The sequence below is a fragment of the Carcharodon carcharias genome, chromosome 3, assembly GCF_017639515.1.
Source record: "Carcharodon carcharias isolate sCarCar2 chromosome 3, sCarCar2.pri, whole genome shotgun sequence".
Lineage (NCBI taxonomy): Eukaryota > Metazoa > Chordata > Chondrichthyes > Lamniformes > Lamnidae > Carcharodon > Carcharodon carcharias.
Genome location: NC_054469.1, coordinates 161,006,425 through 161,027,797, shown reverse-complemented (window position 1 = coordinate 161,027,797; position 21,373 = coordinate 161,006,425). Strand labels below are relative to the sequence as shown.

General features: G+C 38.7%; 1 protein-coding gene across 1 annotated transcript in view; it reads right to left on the bottom strand.

The window, feature by feature from the left end:
* nsun2 (NOP2/Sun RNA methyltransferase 2) overlaps window positions 1-21,373 on the bottom strand; it is a 41,095-nt gene that overhangs the window by 1,582 nt on the left and 18,140 nt on the right. Inside the window, exons 9-18 of the mRNA XM_041184856.1 lie at window positions 16,507-16,637; window positions 16,010-16,083; window positions 15,452-15,582; window positions 13,724-13,820; window positions 12,306-12,430; window positions 11,487-11,579; window positions 9,099-9,234; window positions 7,970-8,050; window positions 2,502-2,640; window positions 1,405-1,444 (exon numbers count right to left, since the gene is read on the bottom strand). Coding sequence (XP_041040790.1) covers window positions 1,405-1,444; window positions 2,502-2,640; window positions 7,970-8,050; window positions 9,099-9,234; window positions 11,487-11,579; window positions 12,306-12,430; window positions 13,724-13,820; window positions 15,452-15,582; window positions 16,010-16,083; window positions 16,507-16,637 — 1,047 coding nt within the window. The remainder of the gene's footprint in view (window positions 1-1,404; window positions 1,445-2,501; window positions 2,641-7,969; window positions 8,051-9,098; window positions 9,235-11,486; window positions 11,580-12,305; window positions 12,431-13,723; window positions 13,821-15,451; window positions 15,583-16,009; window positions 16,084-16,506; window positions 16,638-21,373) is intronic.

Below are 21,373 nucleotides of genomic sequence, written 5' to 3'. Positions count from 1 at the left end.
ATCATCCCCATTCTTTGAATGGAACTAATTTATTTCCCAACACCTTTGGAGTGCACCATTAAAGCAGCAGCAAATGAGAGAATGATCAATCACAAAATAGATAAGTGAAGGCAATAGTATTTAAAATGGGAGTTAGACCTGCTCCACACAGCCAAACCAGACAAATGATCACTAACTCAATTATAACCACTACTTTTCTTCCACAATTCATGACTGGAGATTTGTTCAAGATGTCAACAAGGAAAGTTCCACAATTAAAAAAAAAATAGGTATTCCCCACATTGAATGGACAATGATACACCACTCATGTGGAGAACATCACAATGCTTCAAAGAAAGAAAAAGCAACGAGTTAAGGAAAGCTGCAAAAGCATGGCAAAAGAGAAAAATTTGAAGGAGACAGTTGAAAGCATGGTGGAAAGTTGCTTTAGGGAGAGATTTCCTAAGGACAAGAATTAAAGAACTAATGACTAAAGGAATGACAAGTGGTGGTAGATAGGTCAACAGAAAATAAAGAGATGTGGAGGTTATAAACAAGGACAATTGGCTACAGGAACTCTCACAGTAGGATAGGACAAGACCAGGGAGGAATTTTAACACAAGAAACAGCATCTTATAAGCAGATCTGTTGGGTTTGCCAGTGCAGCAAAGCAAGGGTAGAATGTGAGACACTGTGCAGTTAAGTGTAGGGAATTCTGATTTTTGGATAATTTGAAATTTGAGAAATATAGGTGGGGAGTGGAAGAGGAGGGCAGAGCAAAAAAAAAAAGACCAGCAAATTTGAGAAGTCAAATCCCCTGATAATTGTACAGACAAAGATCTCAGCAATGGTTGGGAGTGATGGTAGCCAGCGGGGAGAAATAGGAGCTGTAGGCAGGCAATATTTCAGAGATGATGTATAAAAGCATTATTGATAATGGATGGGATGTAGGAAGAAGTTTGGCAAAAACAAACGGGAGGTGTCAATACTTAATATCAATTATTTTTGAGGATTAGTCTTTTTCTTGCTAGAATAAGTTTAGAACAGATTTTGGAATAAATTATTTAAAAAACACACAGGCATTTAAACCTAAATTACATAAACAATCTGTGGGTCCCTGTTGGTAGTCACTATCCAATGTAAGAGAGTGGTTTAGTGGTTAGTATAGTCAACCTAGAGATCATCGCTTTGAATTCCACTACGACAGCTAGGAGTGTGGATTTGTGGAATGAAATGCCAAAAAAAGTTGTTGAAATTGGCTTCACAACGCTAGGAAAATATATATGGATAACTTCAGTTGAAGACAGGAGCAGGTTCTGCTGTGATGTCCAGCACAGTGAATGCTGGACAAGTTAGAAAGGGTACAAAATCTAACATGTACATTAAAAGTACCAGTGAAAATAAATAATTTAGTGAAAAACTTACGAAGGTTCTGGTTCATACTTCAGCACAATGCTCCCCATATCTGTTTTAATAAAAAGGGAAGTATTTATTTGGCTATTCATTAACTCCATTCGAGTAATGTTAAGATAACATCTCAATTTTTTTCTGAATAATTCATTGGGTGTTAAATAAAGATTTTAGCATAATACATGTTGAGTTACAACAATTCTAGTGCTGTGGAAAGACATGGCCACTTATAGAATTAAGTTACTTCTGTGGTTATTCAGTACAAGTAAAACACTGTATTAACACTACTTTGTAACAGATTAGCATATCAGCTACAAAGACTACAAATTCCAAGCCACATGCCATTCTCAATCCATTCCAGTCAAAATTCACACTTTTCCCTTCTAGTTCCCTTCTCTCTCATTCTGAATGAATCACAACATGGAAAGCGAAGATAGTCAAAAAAAAAATGCCTCTATGCTATCCATATTGCCGTGCTTTATATTCATAATGATACATTTTCTTTATAATTTAGTGACCATAAACATTGTACCCAAATCTGGTTTGGACTAACTCCGCTAATAAATAAAATCAAGTAAGGTCCAACATTCTGAGGATGAGCGCTCTGGAAAAATCAAATAAGTCATCTGTGGCAAGTGGCCATCAGCAGATTTTGCATACATGCAATTCCTTTCCCACTTTGCTGGCTTCACCTATTTAATGCGTGCCTGTTGACTGAAAAAAAAGAGCAGCCTTAAAGGGAATGCTAATGGTACCTACAGATTTTAATCATATTCTGTACGGTAAATCACTTCAGTGGATTTGAATTTCAGATGCAAACACATTGGGAATTGCGTGATGCAGTGAGTGAGCTCATGATCAAACAAACACCTGGCATTTTTAAAGCTTCACGCTAAGCTTCTAAATTTAATTTTTACTATTGCAGCTGGAACCCATTCGAGATACCAAAAGGCAATTAGACCATTTCTGAGCAATGTAAAAAATAACATGCACAGCAGCAAAAACAAATGCTAACTTATACTTTCAAGAAAATGCAGAAACATGGTTAATTTCTACAGTTATAATAAAGAGTTCTCCGCTCATTTAAAAAAGACACCGACCTAGCAACTTACTTAGTTTCTTGGCTTGTTTCTGAGGTTCACTTGTAAGTTTGCCAATGAATGGATTTTCTTGCGTTAGCAGCACCATGATGTCCTCAATAGAAACCTTAATGATTCTTCCATTAATGTATGGGTTTATAGTATAAATACCCTGAAGAACATATAAGTGTACTTTTAGCTGCTTATATTTTACTTTGAGGAACAGGTATCTAATTTCTAATACACTGGTCAGCTAATATAATTCAAGTAATTCACACTCTACACAATAAGGTATTTCTTTTGATATTCTAATCACAGGTTCTCTTACAGGAAGGATGTTCTCCTTATGTATTAGTAGATCACACTGTATACATTGGAATCTCAGAGCAACATAAATAAATTTTAAATCTATGCTCCAGTTAATTTAACCATCAGGCTTCTAATGACAACAAATTTGGGTGATTTAGGATGTAGCCACCAATTGGGCATCAGCAGTACAACTCAACCTTCCTAAACATCCACGCCCAAAAAATTCAAACAGGATGAAATATGCATCCTGAGCGCAAATAGAGCAGAGCTATCTGTGTTTCAAGAGCCATAATGTCAGGTCCTGGAGAGTCTAAGTATCCAATTGGCTGCTCTCAACATTTGCTTAGCTCTAGTAATGCTAAATTGTAACAACTTCCAGAGCGCAGGTTTTGGATTGATTTTTAAAAATTAAGTACAATTACTGTGATAAGTAGCAGTGGTTCCAAGGAATCCTTCAAAAAACTCAGCTCACAGACACTACTGCTAAAAAATTGTTAATGCCATTTTAGCACAGGATCCATATTTTGAATGGTTTTAAAGTTATTTCTGCTTATTCAGTCTTAATAATTTTCTGAGCCTCCAAAGTTCCAACCCATTCTTGATGGCACTCAAATTATCTAAAATTTATATCTCATTAAACATTTAAAAAGTCTTGTTCCCTCTGCCAAATGATCATCACAGACATGTCAACTCTTAATTTCTTTTGCAAAGCAATAATTTGCAAACCAGAACCACTTAAGTTATCTCTTCAGCTGCCCAACAGTGCAAGCACAGCCAAACAGTACGACACATCAGCAGCAATTTTGAGAGTTAAACTCCAAATGCGGTAAGGGATAAGGTTGGATGAACCCAATCTTCAATAAGTATATTCAAGCTGCCAGCTACACCGTTTTCCTCAGGCATAATAGTGATTGATTATTTTCTGGCACAGTCTCCTTGTATCTTTGAGGATGGATACAAATCTTCCTTACACTGAAAATCTCCTTTCTCTGCTGGCTGTTAGGGCCCAAACTGAAATAAGTTTGGGCAATCTCAGACTAGGTCCCATTCTGTTCATGTTCAAGTCCATAAAGTAAAACTGTAAACAGCTGCTGCTAAATTATGGACAGATATTACCACACAATCAGAAACACCAAAGAGAACCGGGGGTGGGGTTTCTGCTTTGGGTGCAAATTGTGCTAGTTGAGATGTGTTTTCTTACCACAAGTTTCTTCATTTATTTGCATAATGCAAAGCGTAAAACCTACACAGAACTGGAACGACTGGGCAGCAGTTTGGAATGTAATTTTTCATAAAAATTAAAATTTTAGAATGATAACATGGTGTAAGCCGAAAATGAATTTGTCACAAGAAATAAACAATTTTAATCAGGGCTTAGCCAGTGAGTAACCCCAATTTTAAATAACCAAAATGACCTTTAAAAACGACACAAAACCATGGGCAGAGTTTTCTGCCTGTCGGGGGGGGGGTTGTGCCAACGCGTTTGCGAGCGGGTTCCCGGCCAGCACCCCCAGTCAGAGGCGCGCTGCCATTTTATGTGGGTGGGCCAATCAAGGCCTGCCCAGCATGATGTCCGCCCTGAAGTGTTGCGTGCTCCCTGTGCGGACGGGGCTGGATTCCCTGGGCAGGTCTGTGCGCTCTTTCTCGCATGCACGAAAGAGCCCACAGATCTCCCTGAGGCAAAGTGCTGCCTCAGGGAGATCGCTTCAACTTTAAAAACTGTGCTGAACAGAGAAGAAAAAAATTGACATGTCCCCTCATGTGACACTGTCGCATGAGCTGGCACATGTCAATTACTTGAATATTAAAACTTAATAAACATTTTTAAAACCCTCATGAAACCTCATCCCGCCCGTGAGGTTTCATGTTTTTTCGGAAGCCCGCCCGGGCTCCCGGCCTGCCTGCCAACTGTAAGGTTGGATGGGCAGAGCCCTGACAATGACCTCAATCAGGTAATTAATAGGCCTTTGACAGTTTGGCTGCGCACCAGCCAAACTGAGAATCTAAATGATGTGGGGTGACATCGGGATGCGTTATTTTACGCGTCGGCGTGCAGACCCCGTTCCATATATATATATAATATATAAAATATATATAAATAAAATGTCTTTTAAATTTAAGAGCCTCTTCAATGGTTCAATTACCTGAAAATTGCAATGGTGCACAGTGAGACTACTTTTGTAGGCAGGGCCAGCATTCAGCACAATGCTGTTTTTAAAAAAGAAAATCACAAAAGATCGTGGAAACTCTATTTCTGCTGGACATAATTTGCTTTTGAAATTCTGTGATCCTATTGTGCTGTTTTGGCTGACTTCCAGTGAAAATAAAAAGCACAATCTAGCAAAAACTCTTATTTGAGGCATTCGACAGTACTTCAGTATACTGGAGGATTATTCTATGATTCAGCAGAATGGGGTTGGGAGAACTGGAGTGGAACTGGAGTTTGGCAGGAGCTCCAGGAGAGGGGGGGGCAGGGAGTGGTCCTTGCCCAAGAACATAATTACAAGACAAAAAAACTGTATCTAATTTCCCTTCAAGCATCCTGATAGATGCATAATATAATTGGGAGTTCTTGATGAACTTCCATCAAAACAGCCTACCATAGGCCCAGAAATGATATGAAGAAAACCCCAGTATTGCAGTGCTTTGGAACCATGGCTCCAAAATCATCTTTTCCACCAAAGCATGCTACATCTACCACGTTACGGCTAAAATACCATGCTGCAAAATTTTATTTGCTAAAGCAAATCTTCTAATTGGAATTTGGGTGAATTACGGCCAACCGGTTCCATCGCCTCCTGAAGGAGCCTGTTCTACAGATTGACCAATCACTCATAGGGAGGCAGGGGGAAAAAAAGAGATCCTGAAAGCTTTTGAAATTACTAAACAGGGTAGCTTGTTGGGTCGGGAGAAAACAAGCCCACTTGCCCAGCTCACAAGTAGTGTTGTAAAGACACACATGGATCCAGCCCATCTTGTCGACTTTCACCTGCCAGGTTTCCAAAGCTCTAGGTAGCCTGTCCGACAGCAGTAAAAAATTGAAACTTTTTTTTTAAAAAATGAAGGAACTTGACCTTCTTTAAAAGTTGCAATGACTGTCCTGTCTCCCAACAACGGATTGGTCAACCCACTCTCCCCACTTCTATCTATCTGGCATCACTGCACAAGGGGAAATCCAAGGATTGGTAGAACTATAGAAGGCAAATCTGTTGTTTGGTACAAATATGGTTAGAATATGAGGTTTGACGCACTGCCAAACTTCTGGAGTGTCAGCAAAAGGGAGGCCAAGGGCTTGATAACATTGGGTGAAGGTTCCATGTCTGATTTGGTGACGTTTAAAAGTATCTTTCCAAACCATAAAAGTAATGTCTTTTGATGGATTCTTCAACATGTACCTCTTTCTCTCTGTTGTAAGAAAGTCTAAACATTCTAATTTCCAGCTATCAGCAAGATCCCATCTGAGGTACCACATTCAGTTTTGGGCACTGAACTTCAGTGTGCACAGGCTTCGGAGGGGGTACAGCACTGATTCACCAAAATTATACCAGAGCTTTAAGGGTTAAATTAAGACTGCTTACATAAACTTGGTTTTACCTCCTGGAGTTTAGCAGAATGATGTAATCAAAATTCTTGAAAGTGACAATGATTAGAAAAGTTAGGGAAATTATTTCCCCAAATGGGGAATCCAGAACAATGGGAAATTATCTTAAAAGTTACAGCTAGGCCATTTAGGAGCACTTTTTCAGATGATTAGCAGCAAAAATCTGCAACTCTTTTCCCAACAAAAGACTGCAGATGATGGATCAATTGAAATTCTCAAAACGGGGGTTGATAATATTTTGCTAAATAAGGACATCAAGGGAAATGAAACAAAGATGGGTAAATAAAGTTGAGGTATGGATCAGCCATGACCTAAGCAAAGTGCTACAGGCTTGTGATGATGATTAACTGACAAATTGCTGCTATAAATCATAGCTGATAAATTAATTATTAAAATTATACTAAATTTGTTGCTCGCTTTAAAGGATTTAAATTATGAAGACAATGTTGAACAGATGTCATAAATTAACATTAAAAATTTTCTATCACTGGAACAGATGATAACCAAGAGCTAATTAAAGATTGCTTCTCTTGACTCACCTTATCTGGCAGGTGTCACTAGACTAACACTAATATTTTCCAACCATGAATACCACTATCAATCATCATAATTATAGGCACTTTGCTTCAAATTTCCACTAACTTATCATTTGAAAATTGAATTCAAGTGAAGATGAGGAAAGGCTTTGTGTCTCAATTTTATGCACTCCCTGAAGCTTATAGCACACAAATGGTTCAAGGTATACAATTAGGACTGTCATTTTGTTACGTGCACACATAAAACTGCAAATTGAAAAAAGTAAAATTGAACTTTGCCTGAATGAAGTTTTTGAAATTTCCACTCTAGATTTTCAAATAATTAAATAACTAAAAAGCAGCATGAAGAAAAATATTCCAACAGTTCTGTTGCTGATGCATCTTGGGGAGTATGTATGCTGCACAGGCTGAGACTGCACAATTTAAATTCAGCAAACATTACAATTCAGGGCAAAAACAACCTGCCTAAGTCCAGGTTTTTGGAAGAGGCCATAAAAGATAAAACATAAAAGCCAATTCAGTGGATAATTATATCATTAAATATAATATTTTGAATTTTTATTTTAAGAAAAGTGGCACTTTATCCCAGAAAGTTCACCAAATGATTATGGGGGGCAGACAGAAAAGTGGAGCCAAGACCAGATTAGCCATGATCTTATTGAATGGTGGAGCAGGCTCGAAGGGCCAGATGGCCTACTCCTGCTCCTATGTTCCTATGAAGGACCAGACAATCCCTCACAAACATTTGGTGTTTGTTACAGATGAGATTAAAAGTCCAATCACAACACCACCTACAGACATTACAAGTAATTGCAAAATGTGAGATTTCCCATGAGAGCTAGTTACATACATATTGAGTTACAACACAGTGTACCTGATTAGGGCAAGTGTTTACATTTTTTTTTAAATAAATTTGAGCATTTTTCTAGTTGAAAACCTAATTTGTGCAACAAAAAATGCCCCACAAAGTTAATTGTCTAAATGTTAGAAAGTTATTTATCTTAAACTTATCGGTAATATCACCACAGAAAATCTGTAAATGACGAAACTATTACCTCTTGTGCTAATCTGAAGGCACAACCAAATTCTTCCCCATCATTATTGCGACTCAAAACTTTAATTCCTGTATTGATCACCTAGGAGAATAAACCAGATTTATCACAGCACCCTACAAATATTAAAGTTAAAAATGTTCAATTTTGTTTTACAAACAAATCTAAAAATATAATTTGTAGACAATTATATAGCTTCTCTAAGTAAAGAAGTACTTCACAAATAGGAAAAAAGAAAACTGATGTTGAACCTCGAGAGAGGTTAAAAGGCAGTAGGCGAAGTATTGAAGAGATAGCCCTTTTATTTGAAGAGATGGGTTTTAATTTTTTTAAGTATGGCGCGCCAACTCAGTTAAAAACTCAGTCATCAACAATACATGTGAGAGTTAAGGGGGAAGGTGCAGTGAAGAGAAAGAAGATTGAAATTTAAGAAGTGGAACATTTAGGAGGGACTAGTGGTTGGAGAAGGTTGAAGAGATAGGGTGAAGTAAGGCCATGAAACAATTTAGAGGATAAGGATTTTTAATTTGGCACATGGGGGCATGAAATGTTTAATTCCAACATTTGGACACTTACATGAAAACCATTAGTGAAGAAACAGTTCATGACTGTGAAGTTTTGTTGTTTAAAAAGTATATGAAGTATTTATATTTGATATCAAATTGCACATGGGTGCTATTTGACCATGACAAGCCAGTTGCTTGAGTTTTCAGATCTTGCATCATGATGGTGAATAACTATTACAATAATAACTCAATTCAAGAATTGCTTTATTCCTAAATGAACCATATAATCAGTGACTTTAGCACTTCATTTTTTCTAGTTATATCATATTCTTCCCTTCCTTAGCTTTTTTAAAAAAATCCACTTCATTTCATTAATAACTCTATACTAACTCATTAAAAAGGGTTTTCACTAGCTGAATATTGGCTTTAAAAGTATATTTATTGAAAAGCAAGTCTCAAGTCTGAAGACTGATCTGGCAGGCTGCCTGTCATAGACCAGGTTGATCTGTCACAAGTAAAAGCATGGCAAACGAGGAAAGAGGCCTCCCCAAATGAAAATGTTCAATGACTCAAAAGCCTACCAATATGAGCTAGACTTAAAAAAAATAGGAAACTTTGTCAACAACCTTCATTCGTTCACTGTTATGGAGAAGCACATTTCTTAGTTCCTTTGAAACCATGTAGAGGTGACGCTTCTTTCCCTCATGCGTTCTAGTGAGGACATTCGACTTGGGGAAAGATGGATCCAATTGATAAAATTCCCTATTAAAAATTGTTTCAGTATTTTGATAAAATGTCTCACATTTTTCTTATACAGCAGATAATCTAACAGGACACCCATATTGACAACATAGATGAACAGATATCACGCATCAGAAAATTACACTCTGTAAAATTTGCACAGATTACTGTTTTAAATACTTGAGTTTATTGGATATGTTCTTACCACAAATTAATATGCATATTTAATGTGTTATTCTTCAGTTTGATTACAGTAATATAAGCGTAGCACTAAACCTTCATTAGTTCAATCAGCAAGCTGGACATTCCGCAACTCAAAAGCTGTTCCAAAATGCAATCAAGGCACCAAAGCTTTGACAAAAGATACATCATTGCCATAATTGGCATTCATCTGCCAGGAAGAATTTGCACAACTGCATCTCTATGACTACTACTTTGCATTACACAAAGACATAATTAGCCCAACAAAGCAAAAAACAGGTTAGCTTCAACAACTAAAGGATTATATATGGTTTGCTGTTACAAGACAATTCAGTTTTGCAGCAGCAAGACTGTGCGAATGAACTGCAAGTTGTTTCTGAACAGAACCAGATTGTATTACTGAATTTAAATTTATACATACAAAATTACACACAGATTATAATTCCTCCCATTACACACGATTCTCAAAATCACTTTCCATGTCATAATTTTGAGATGCCTTGTGACTCTTAGCAATTCTTTTAATGGACAATACTAGTGCCTGCTTAGAAACACAAGATGCTGGCAATAGGTAGGTCATTCAGTCCCTCAAATCTGTTCTGGCATTAAATTAGATCATGATTGATTTTTGTCTGAATTCCATTTACCTGCCTTTGCACTATAGCCATAGATACACTTGTCCAACATAAAATAAAATTTCAAATGCCTTTTGACAGAGAAAAAAAAGTTCCTGATTTTCACTACCCTCTGTATGAATATGTGCTTCCCGATTTCACTCCTAAATGGCCAGGCTCAAATTTTAAGATTACACACCATAGTTTTATTCTTTCATGGGTTGTGAGCATCGCAGGCAAGGCCAGCATTTGTTGCCCACCCCTAAATGTCCTTTAACTGAGTGGCTTGTGAGGCCATTTCAGAGAGCAGTTAAGAGTCAACCACATTGCTGAGGATCTGGAGTCACATGTAGGCCAGACCAGGTAAGGACGGTAGGTTTTCTTCTCTAAAAGGCATTAGTGAACCAAATGGGTTTTTACGAAAATCTGCAATAGTTTCATTACTGAGGTTAGCTTTTAATCGTCTTACAGATAGCCCTCCATAGGTGGCACTGTTTCACTTCAACTCCAAATCCCAGATCTACCAACAACCAACTGCCCTGCCATTAGATATACAAATGTACTGTTCAATCATTTTGTGCTTTATAAAAAAAATTATAGAACTTCTAGGAACATTTGCAGGTTAAAATTAAACAAATATTGCCTGAGCAGACGCGACTGAGTTTCATGAGAGCCGAGCAGCAATAGGTTAAAGCTTTGGATCAGCAGGCTGACCCAGGAATTAATTAAGCATATAGGTGCAGCCTTAGACCCAGATTCTGGGTCTGTAGACTCATCCTACATTATAGCTCACTGTATGCCAGCGCACTCACAATGGCCCAAATGACGTTTTTCTGTCCCACAAACTTCCTATGATCCTAACTGCAGCCACCCCCTCCTACAACAGCCACATTATTGTTGGCCAGAGCCACCCCACATACTGACCACCACCCATCTCAAAACTATGTACTCCCCTGTACCAAGTGATGTGAAATATATATCTACCATAATTATAAACTATTACACCTACCATCCGAGTATCTCATCCCACTTTCAGATTCATCCACCACCCACCAAAACTATTCACCACCCCACCTTAACTACTCACTACCCTTCTACATGTAGGCAACACTTTTAGAGCAACAACATACGACTCATTATACAGTGACAAGAGTCCCCTGTGGACCCATCAGATCTGGAAGGTACACTGCTTATGGGTTAACTAGCTTATGTCACTCACCAAGTATTCTTACATTATATTGATAAATTTTTTCCATTCTTGGACCTACCAAATTGAGACATTTATTAAATCGACTTTAATTCTAAGCAACTGCTAGCTGTTATAAACACTTCATGGAAGACAGACCCAAAAAAAGCAGCCCAACTCAAATCAGTAGAATTTAATCACTGGTCACTCTTAAATCTTTTCATTCTCATTCAGATAGGAAAACAGGAGCAGCAAGTTCAAAGAATTCTTACTGAATCGGTAGAAATATTGGATCGTCTTCACTCAGGAACACAAACGGATCTTCTTTGAATCCAAATAGTTTCATTTTCTTTGATGGTGGTGGACTAAAGATAATTGAAAAATGGAATTTTCACAAGAATCATTTTGATGCAATATTTACAAGAAATTGCAGAGAAGATACTCACTCACATTTCATGTCAAATAGCATCAGCATTTAAAAGTATTTGACAATGGACCATTTAAACCCAGTCAGAGAGGAAAAGCAATAAATTGCGTGAGAATAGTAGACTTCATAAATAGTAAACATATTAAACAAGCCTGACTTTTTTTTTCATACTCTAGTGTCCAATATCAGCCAGTGAAGTTAAAACCCAATAGATAATTGTATTCGAGATTTTAGTGAGAAGGACATGGGAAAGCTTTAAAACAAAGTTTCCACCTTATGGTTTCTTGGATGTCCTTGAATCGCAACTCAAACTATACTAAGATGGCGGCCAATTTGCCCAATGGTTTCAGAGTGTAGTTCGAATAGTCAATTATTAAAAGTTGTAGTAAAAACATCCCAAAGCAACTCAGCCCAGATTTTCCTTTACCAACCTGGAAGCTCCAACCCTCTGCTCCCCCCAGCTACACAGTTGACCATAATTAGCTCACCACAGAGGATCAAAAGCACAAACCCACATTATGTTGCTCCACAACATGGACTGCTGCAGCCCTTGAAGACTAAGAAACCATGCCAATGTTGCACAAAGCAGCCATAAAATATACAAGCGGCAAGTGATCTTTCAGCAGGATACTTAGTGAGCTCCACAAATTATGGTATAACCTACCAACAAATACCATCTTTACTGGCTGATGATTCTTCACCATCATCAGTTTTTTTAACTTCTTCCATTACCGCAAGTTTTTCATCGCCTTCAACTGGGGTATTAGCTGCTGCTGTTTTATGGCTCAGCTGCCAAAGACACAGATTAAAACAGTTACTAAATTAGCTTTGGAAAGATTGGTCCTCTACAGCCACTTGTGTGCAGTCTGTCTGGCATCTTCTATCAATCTTTTTTCTTCAGAATGGGAAAACAAGAATGGATTCGGGCCACTTTAGAGGAATCAAATTCTCTGCATATCCTTCCATTGTTTCCACAAAACCAGTGTCTGAATTTTTAAAATATATTATTACATGAGACAGATGGGGGTGGGCTTGGGGGGGCAGTGGGTAGGTGGACGTAGATGAAAGGCTGTCAGGTTCAGCAACCCAGTCCAAGGAAACCTTTAATAGGGCAAGAGGTTTACAGTGACTGGAAAATGTGAAAATCCATTCTTCACAGAAGGTTCCATAGTTTTTGCCAGTATTATGAGGATTGAATTCATCAATTCTATGCAATCTTTTTGAAAAGGACAAATCTTTCACCATACATATGTACAATTTCAATTAGAGTACTACAGTAGTACTGGGCACAGATTCACTGAAGGCCAAGCCTTCCTCAATTTCCAGGCATGGAGCTGATAAGAATATGGCTTAACCCAAGCTTAATTAAGCATTCCAACTTGCTAAGGATCCAGGTGTTTAGCAAGATGGTAGGGGCAACGTTCCTATTCCTGTGTTAATTAAAACAGTTGGCAGGGTACAGATAAGGGACATGATTATTATGGAGTGAACATACTGCAAAGATTCATTGCACAGATGTCAGTTACAAAAAAAATGTCCTAGTTATAAAACAGGATTAGATTTCTCTCAAATAGGACACAGCATATTTGATCATAGATCCTTTTCTTTAACTTTGCTCCCATCCCCAATATAAAAATGCTTACTACTGCAAAGCATAACCTTGGAGGGTAAAGCAAAGGTCACTCCACAGGCAGATTAACGAAAAGGACAACAAAAAATTTTAGGCAGTTTAGTGATGCTTGTACCAGCATAGATTGTCTAAATGATCACAATGGGATACAACAAAGATGCTTCCTTATAAGAAGCAGGGAAAAAGTAGAGGGGGAAAAAAAAGGTTAGTTCAACAGCTCTTGCAAATCTCCTAGCAATTCTGTTCAATAAGCAACAATGAACAGGGTACCTGCCTACTTTTTCAGTCAAATGCATAATGCAGAGACCGACACAGGAACATTACTCTCGACAGCACTGTCTTCTTGCTAACTATCTGGAACAGTAAAATTTGGAGATAGAAAAGCAAAAAATGTAGAAACATTGAGTACTAAAATATTTCTTTAAATATTACAAACAGGCAGACCATCTTACCTTTGGTTCTCGCTTGTTCCATGGTATTGGAGCCTTTTTCTCCAGAACAGCAATAAAGAATCCTCCAGTATTTTGATGATGAGGGAGTATCCTAATGCTGTTAAAAAAAAAAAGGGCTGTCATACAAGATAAGTGAAATCTGAATATGTCTATGTTTTTCTTGTGAGCCAGTGACATACCATAACTTATACACAATTCTTTTCAAATATTCATAATCTTACAAAAAACTGCTTGCAATTTTCTTTCCTCTATAATCAAAATGCCAATTAAGTAGGGAAAGGAGGTTTGATATTTTGGCACAGATGAAAACAGTATTTGTTGCCCCTTTCTTAATAATCAGTTTCTTTCAATATGGCAATCCTAAGCAAAACCTAAATTAAATACACTTGTCAAGATGCTACTATTTATATTATAGTTTATACAAACAAAAACAATTTTACAAAATAAACTGCACGCATAAAATTTTATACTAAAAATGTCATGAATGATTTAAAAGTATTTAACAAAGGTTGACAACATATGGTCTCATACTTCAGAGTTATTTTATATTTCATAAAGTACCTTTTTATTACCACGATATGCTACAATAGCTTAAAATAAGTGTAGTGTAGCATTGACAAGGTTAATAAGCCACAGTGAAAGAAAACTCCTTGTATATGTTGTAATGATAGGTTGAAGCTTTTACTGAGCATGGATATGCCCAAGGTTAGTCGCAAGATACAGACATATGAACTAGGAGCAGGTGTACGCCTCAAGGCTGCTCTGCCATTCAGTGAGATCATGGCTGATCTGACTGTAACCTCAACTCCACATTCCCGCCTATCCCGCCTTTCACCCCCTTGCACATCAAGAATCTCTGCTTTAAAAACAGTCAAAGGCACCATTTCCATTGCCTTTTGAAAAAGGGAGTTCCAAAGACTTCTGACCCTCAAGAGAAAAAATTTCTCATTTGTCTAAAAATAAGGGGTTGCCCATTTAAAACAGTGACCCCCTAGTCTGGGATTTTCCCACAAAGGGAAACATCCTCTCCACATCCACCTTGTGACAACCCCTCAGGATTTTATATGTTTCAATCAAGTTGCCTCTTCCTCTTCTAAACTCCAGCAGATACAAGCCTAGCCTGTCTAACCTTTCCTCATAAGACAACCCGCCCAATTCAGGTATTAGTCTAGTAAACCTTCTCTGAACTGCTTCCAACGCACTTACATCCTTTCTTAAATAAGGAGACCAATATAGTATATAGTACCCCAGATAGCATCTCACCAAAGCCCTATACAACTGAGCCATAACCTCCCTACTTTTGTAATCAATTCCCCTCGCAATAAATTATAACATTGTTAGCTTTCCTAATTACTTGCTGTACCCGCATACTAACCTTTTGCAATTCATGCACTAGGATACCTAAATCCCTCTGCAATTTAACACCATTTAAATAATATGCTTTTTTATTTTTCCTGCCAAAATGGACAATTTCACATCTTCCCACATTATACCCCATTTGCCAGATCTTTGCCCCTCACTTAACCTATCTATATCCCTTTGTAGCCTCATGTCCTCTTGACACCTTACTCTCCCACTTTTGTGCCATCAATTAAATAAAAACTCAAACCGTGAACTAGCGCTCTAATTTAACAGATTCCACAATTTAATTTAGTTATACTTTCACCTATAAGTTTAAACATTGTATACATCATATTAGTAATATCACAAGAGCCAAACACTACCAACCATCTTTCCAGATTCATTAGTTTGAGCTTTTCAGGGTCTTTGATTGGGAACATCGTAGGACGGATCTGGGTCTGTTTGTTCTCTGGTACCTCTGACCATTCCGCATACCAATGGCTTTCTCTCGTCATTACCTGACGTACAGTAAAATAAATTTTACGATCAAAGACAAAAGCAACCAATTCAATTACGCACCAATAAAACATAAAAAATTATAATTTAAGAACTACACTCTTCAAATCTTCACACCGCATCTTTTCACCCCACCCATGCTACTGTGAGCTAAGACCAGAAAAACATGAGGTCAAAAAAAGAGCAAGAGAAAACAGAGCATGTTGAAAAGTCAATCACAAATGGAACTCAAATCCCACCCTTTCTTTCAGTTGCAAAGTCACAAGATGCCACATTTCTAGATTGGGCTGAACTCAGCTTCAATTGTACATTGAAAGATTAAAATTGATTACTTCACAGTGTTCTGACAGTCAAGAACAAAAACATGATATTTTAGAGGATCTTGAGCAGAGGAGAGGAGGAAGAAATGAGCTTTAGCTCAAATAATACCTTCCATGATGTTAAGCCAGGCATCCGCTTCAACCCTGGCAACTCTGATGAGACGTCAATTAATTCAAGAGTTCCTACAACAAATTAGCATTCTGTCAACAAACCTAAGTGCAAAAATTTTATATCTCTCCCATGCACGCTGTCAGAAGTGATGATTCAAATGTTAAACTAATTTATAAGATTCAATTCTTCTCTTCCCTTAACTCAAACAACTTGAATAATGCCAGCTTTTGTAAGAAATTCAAAGTCCCTAAATCAAAATAAAAGTGGATTTTTAACCTCAAATATGTCTTTGGTACTTTAGAATAACAGAACATTTTCACATGCAGAATTCTTTTAAAGCATTCCACTTTGATTATAGTGATTTTAAAGTTGAGCTCCAATGCAAATATTATAGGTTACAAGTCTTATTGCTTTTCAAAAAGGACAAATTTATATTATTTCACAATTTTATTTTAAACAAAATTGCAATCGGTGTAAATATTGGACATGCTCACCTTCACTCTTCTCAAGAATAGTTGCAATTACAGCTTCATTTTCAATAGGGTTCAGAGAACAGGTGGAGTAAACCATTCTGCCTCCAACTGCCAACTGTTCCACACCACGGATTGCAATTCTTTGCTGCAAACTTGGATATGGAAGTTAAAATGAGACAAAAATTTTGCTCTACGAAGTACATGAGTAAATCAGAATTAAAGAAATAAAATAAGAGTAAACATATAAAACTCTAATAGAATACAAAAGGGAGTATTGATGGCTTTGACAAGATCGACTTCCATAATGCAGGCCGGGTCTTCCAGGAAAAGAAGCCAGAGACTGCCAAACCACAAGATTACTGTCTGGACACAAGGCAGTTTTTTCTGAAGTAACAGACTTTCACAACCATCTCGATGATTTCAAAAATAATAAAGATGCACTTGCTACCTACCATACACAAACTGATTTTGATTGCACCAGAAGTGTATCTGTATACCAAGTACTGCGTCTTTTATAAAACCGTTTGCAATAAAGAGATTAGGAACTACTGGGCAATGATATCTTCCTAATTGGAAGCTAACTCCACTCTACATTGACATTGGAGTGCTATACTGAGGAAGGCTTCAAGTGCCTGCTCTTGTAGGTGTAAAAGATCTAAAGCACAGTTGTATAGTCAGGAGGGAGTTGCCTGAGAGTCCTCAACATTGACTCTAAACCCCATGAAGTCTCATGTCATCAGGTCAAACATGTGCAAAGAAACTTCCTGCTGACTTACCTGAAGCATCGGGGAAGTATTGAGTGTGGAAAAAAAGTGTTGGGGGTGGAGGTGGGGAAATCAAACTGTGACATCACAGGAAAGCCATGAAGTGATTGGCTGGTGAGTGTTGCTGCTGTGGTTCCCTTTCTCCAAAGTTATGGACTAACTCTAAGCCAACAGAAAGGATGGAGAAGCTAGCGAGTGTAATTTTAAAAAATTTTTTAAATAAGGTTTATTACTATCAGTAAAGGTTTATTATCTAATGGATAGAGTAATGGCAGTGCTGCTACAACCTTAAGAGTGTACATCCAGTGTTATATGGGAATTCCAGGATCCCCAGCTACCCATGTCCTGGATAACCATTTTGCGTCAGTTGCAGCAATTTGAACTCTGGATTTCAAAGCTTTGAGCAGCAGCTGGCATTACTGCGGTGCATCCATGAGGTTCAGAACTTTGCGTGTAGCATGTTCATAGATGTGGTCATCTCGCAGCTTAAAAGTACGAGGGAAGAGAGGGTATGGGTAACCACCAGACTGTCATACCAGTCTCCAACCATACTGATGAGAGTGATGGTTCATCTGGGCAGTGCAGCCAGAGCCAGGTCCGTGACACCACAGGTGGCTCAGCTGTACATGGGGAGGTGGACACAAAGAATACTGGAAAAGCAATCGTGATAGGAAATTCAATAGTTGGGAGAATAGCTGTTTCTGCAGCCACAGGCGTGGTCCAGGATGGTGAATTGCCTCCCTGGTGCTAAGGTTAAGGATGTCACTGAACAGCTGCACAGCACCCCAAGGGGAAGGGCGAACAACCAGTAGCCAAGGTCCACGTTAGTACCAGGGATAGAGACAGAAAGGGGTGCATGGTCGTAGAGTCAAAATTTTGGAAGCTAGATAGGAAATTCGCAAGCAGGATCTCAAAAGTAGTAATCTCCAAATCACTCAGTATCACACACACAAGTGTATATAGAAATAGGAGGATAAAGCAGATGAATGCGTGGCTGGAAAGATGGTGGAGGGGGGGGCTTTAGATTTCTGGGGCATTGGGACCAGCTCTGGGGGTGATGGGAGCTGTACTGGCCGGATAGGTGACACCTAAATAGAGATGAGGCTGAGTTCTTTGAGGGTTAATTTGCTGGTGCTACTAGGGAGCGTTTAAACCAACTTGACAGGGGTGTGGGAACCAGGAAGTAATATTAGAGAGGAATATCAAGGTGATACCAATACTGGGAAAGATAAATAGATCTGGAATCGGAAATAGTAAGTTAATAGGTGAGTTCAGAGTAAAGTAGAAAGTAATAAAGTCTAAATCAGGGCTACTGTGCATGCATGTTAATACACAAGAGTATGGTAAATAAGATTGATGAGTTACAGGCACAGATTGCCATGTGGAAATACAATGTTGTGGCTACAACAGAGACCTGGCTCAAGGGAGGGTAGAATCAGGTATTATATTCCTGGATACAAAGTGTTCAGAAAAGATAGGAAAGAAAGGCAAGGGAAGGGGTGGTGACAGTATGATTAAAGGGAAATGTTGGAGAGAGAGGAAATCCCAGAGGGGTCAAGGACAGAAGCTATTTGGCCAGAGCTAAGAAACAAAAAAAGTGCAATTACATTGCTTGGTGTAATCTACAGGCCACTAACTAATGGAGAGGATGCAGAGGAACAAATTTCAAGGAAATTACAGAGAGGTGCAAGAAATATAGAGTGGTTATAATGGGGGACTTTAATTATCTGAATACAGACTGAGATAGTACAGGTAGAGTGTCTCAAAACCAGGAACCTCAAGACAAAGTCCGTGCTGGATTTTGGGTCTTGCCAGTTTTTGGCTAAAGAATTGGAACCTTAATTCAATGAATAGGGGGGACACATGAAATCGAGAAGTTGTTCCTTTAAAATACAAATTGAAATGTTTTCTGTCCATCTGAGTTTCTAGCGTTTATGGAACACATACCTGCCACAGAGCTTCACCTGCCTTCTCTGTTGATGCTAACAAAGCTGGATCTGGCATATTGGCTTTATTTTGGGCAGACTTTTCTTATATATAGCCCAGGCTGATGAATTCTCAACCCTTCTGCTTGGTTTTAACTTTTCCAATTTTCGCTTCAAAGGCACTACTGCCTTTAGCCTGACCGAAAATGTATTCCCAAGTAGAAAACATATCTAAATATTCTATCATATTGGATTCGGCAAGGGTCTTTTGTTCTTCCTGGGCGAGTTCAAATGTCTCTGCCACATCTGCACTGACTTCATTCAAATCCAAATCATTTTCAGCAATCGTCTCAGCCAATCTCTGGGTAAAGTTCAGCCAGCTTCACTAGCAAGGTTGACTTGCAGGCTGTGCTGGATTTAAAGCACAGGCATGCTAGTGAAGCTGTCAGAGAGCTGAGCTAAGCTAAGCTACTCAGAGCATAGGAAATGAAGTCACATGAAACGGTTAGCTACTCTGCACACCACCGTGCCAATGCAGCAACATCCCGAACAAGCCACTAAGTTTTTTCACTCATTTAATAGTGACTTAAAATTATTGCAAAAATGTCCATTTTTTTGGATACCGCAGTTTTCAGGTAGCCGAATTTGAGGTACTGTGCTGTAGTAGTATAGAGAGCAGAGAAGGGCAAGAGTTCCTAGAGCGTGCTCAGGAGAATTTTCTACAGCAGTATGTTTCCAATCCAACGCAAAAGGAGGCACTGCTAGACCTGGTTCTTGAGAATGAGGTAGGCCAAGTAGATCAAGTGTCAGTAGGGGAACATTGAGGGGACTCATAAGGTTTAGGGTGGCTATGGAACAGGGCAAAGGAGGAAAGCCAACTTCAGTGGGGTAAGAATGGATCTCGGCCAGATAAACTGGAATAGAAGGTTGACAGGAAAAGCAGTAACTGAACAATGGACTATTTTTAAAGAAGAGATAGTTCAGGCACAGTCGAGGTATATTCCACGAATTGGAAAGGTAAGGCAAACAAATCCAGAGCTCCCTAGATGGTGAAAGAGATAGAGATTAAGAAGAAGAAAAAAAAAGTGTGCTTATGACAGATGTCAGGTGGATAATACAATCGAGGGCCAGGCTGAATATACACCGGTTCAGAGGAGAATTTTAAAAGCAAATAAAATAAGCTAAGAGAGAATGAAAAGAGACTGGTAGTAAACATAAAACTGATAAAGGCACTGGGACCGGATGAGATGCATCCAAGGATAGAGGGAAGTGGGAGTGGAAACTGTGGCGGCACTGGCCATAATTTCCAATCTTTCTTAGACTCGGGGATAGTGGCAGAGGACTGGAGAATTGCAAATGTTGTACTCTTCTGAACATGTGCATAAGTCATTGAAGGTGGCAGGGCAGGTTGAGAGATTGGTTAAAACATACAGTATCCTAGGCTTTATTAAGAGGGACATAGAGCACAAGAGCAAGGAGGTTATGTTGAACTCGCATAAAACACTAGTTCAGTCTCAACTGGGCACCAGACTTTAGAAAAGATATAAAAGCATTCAAGAGTACAGAAAAGATTCACAAGGATGGTTCCAGAGTTGAGGAACTCCAATTACATAGAAACTAGGAGCAGAAGTAGGCTATTCAGCCCTGCAAGCCTGCTCCGCCATTCATTATGATCACGGCTGATCATCCAACTCAATAGCCTGCTCCTGCTTTCTCCCCATATCCTTTGATCCCTTTCACCCCAAGAGCTATATCTAACTCCTTCTTGAAAGCAAACAATGTTTTGGTGTCAACTACCTTGTGGTAACAAATTCCATAGGTTCACAGCTCTCTGGGTGAAGATATTTCTCCTCATCTCAGTCCTAAATGGTCTACCCCATGTCCTCAGATTGTGACCCCTGGTACTGGACTCCCCCACCATTGGGAACATCCTTCCTGCATCTACCCTGTTTAGTCCTGTTAGAATTTAATAGGTTTCTATGAGATCCCACCCCCCCCACTCATTCTTCTGAACTCCAATGAATATAATCCTAAACGACTCAATCTCTCCTCATACGACAGTCCCGCCATCCCAGAATCAGTCGGGTAAACCTTTGCTGCACTCCCTCTATAACAAATACATCCTTCCGCAGATAAGGAGACCAAAACTGCACACAATATTCCAGGTGTGGTCTCACCAAGGACCTGTACAATTGCAGA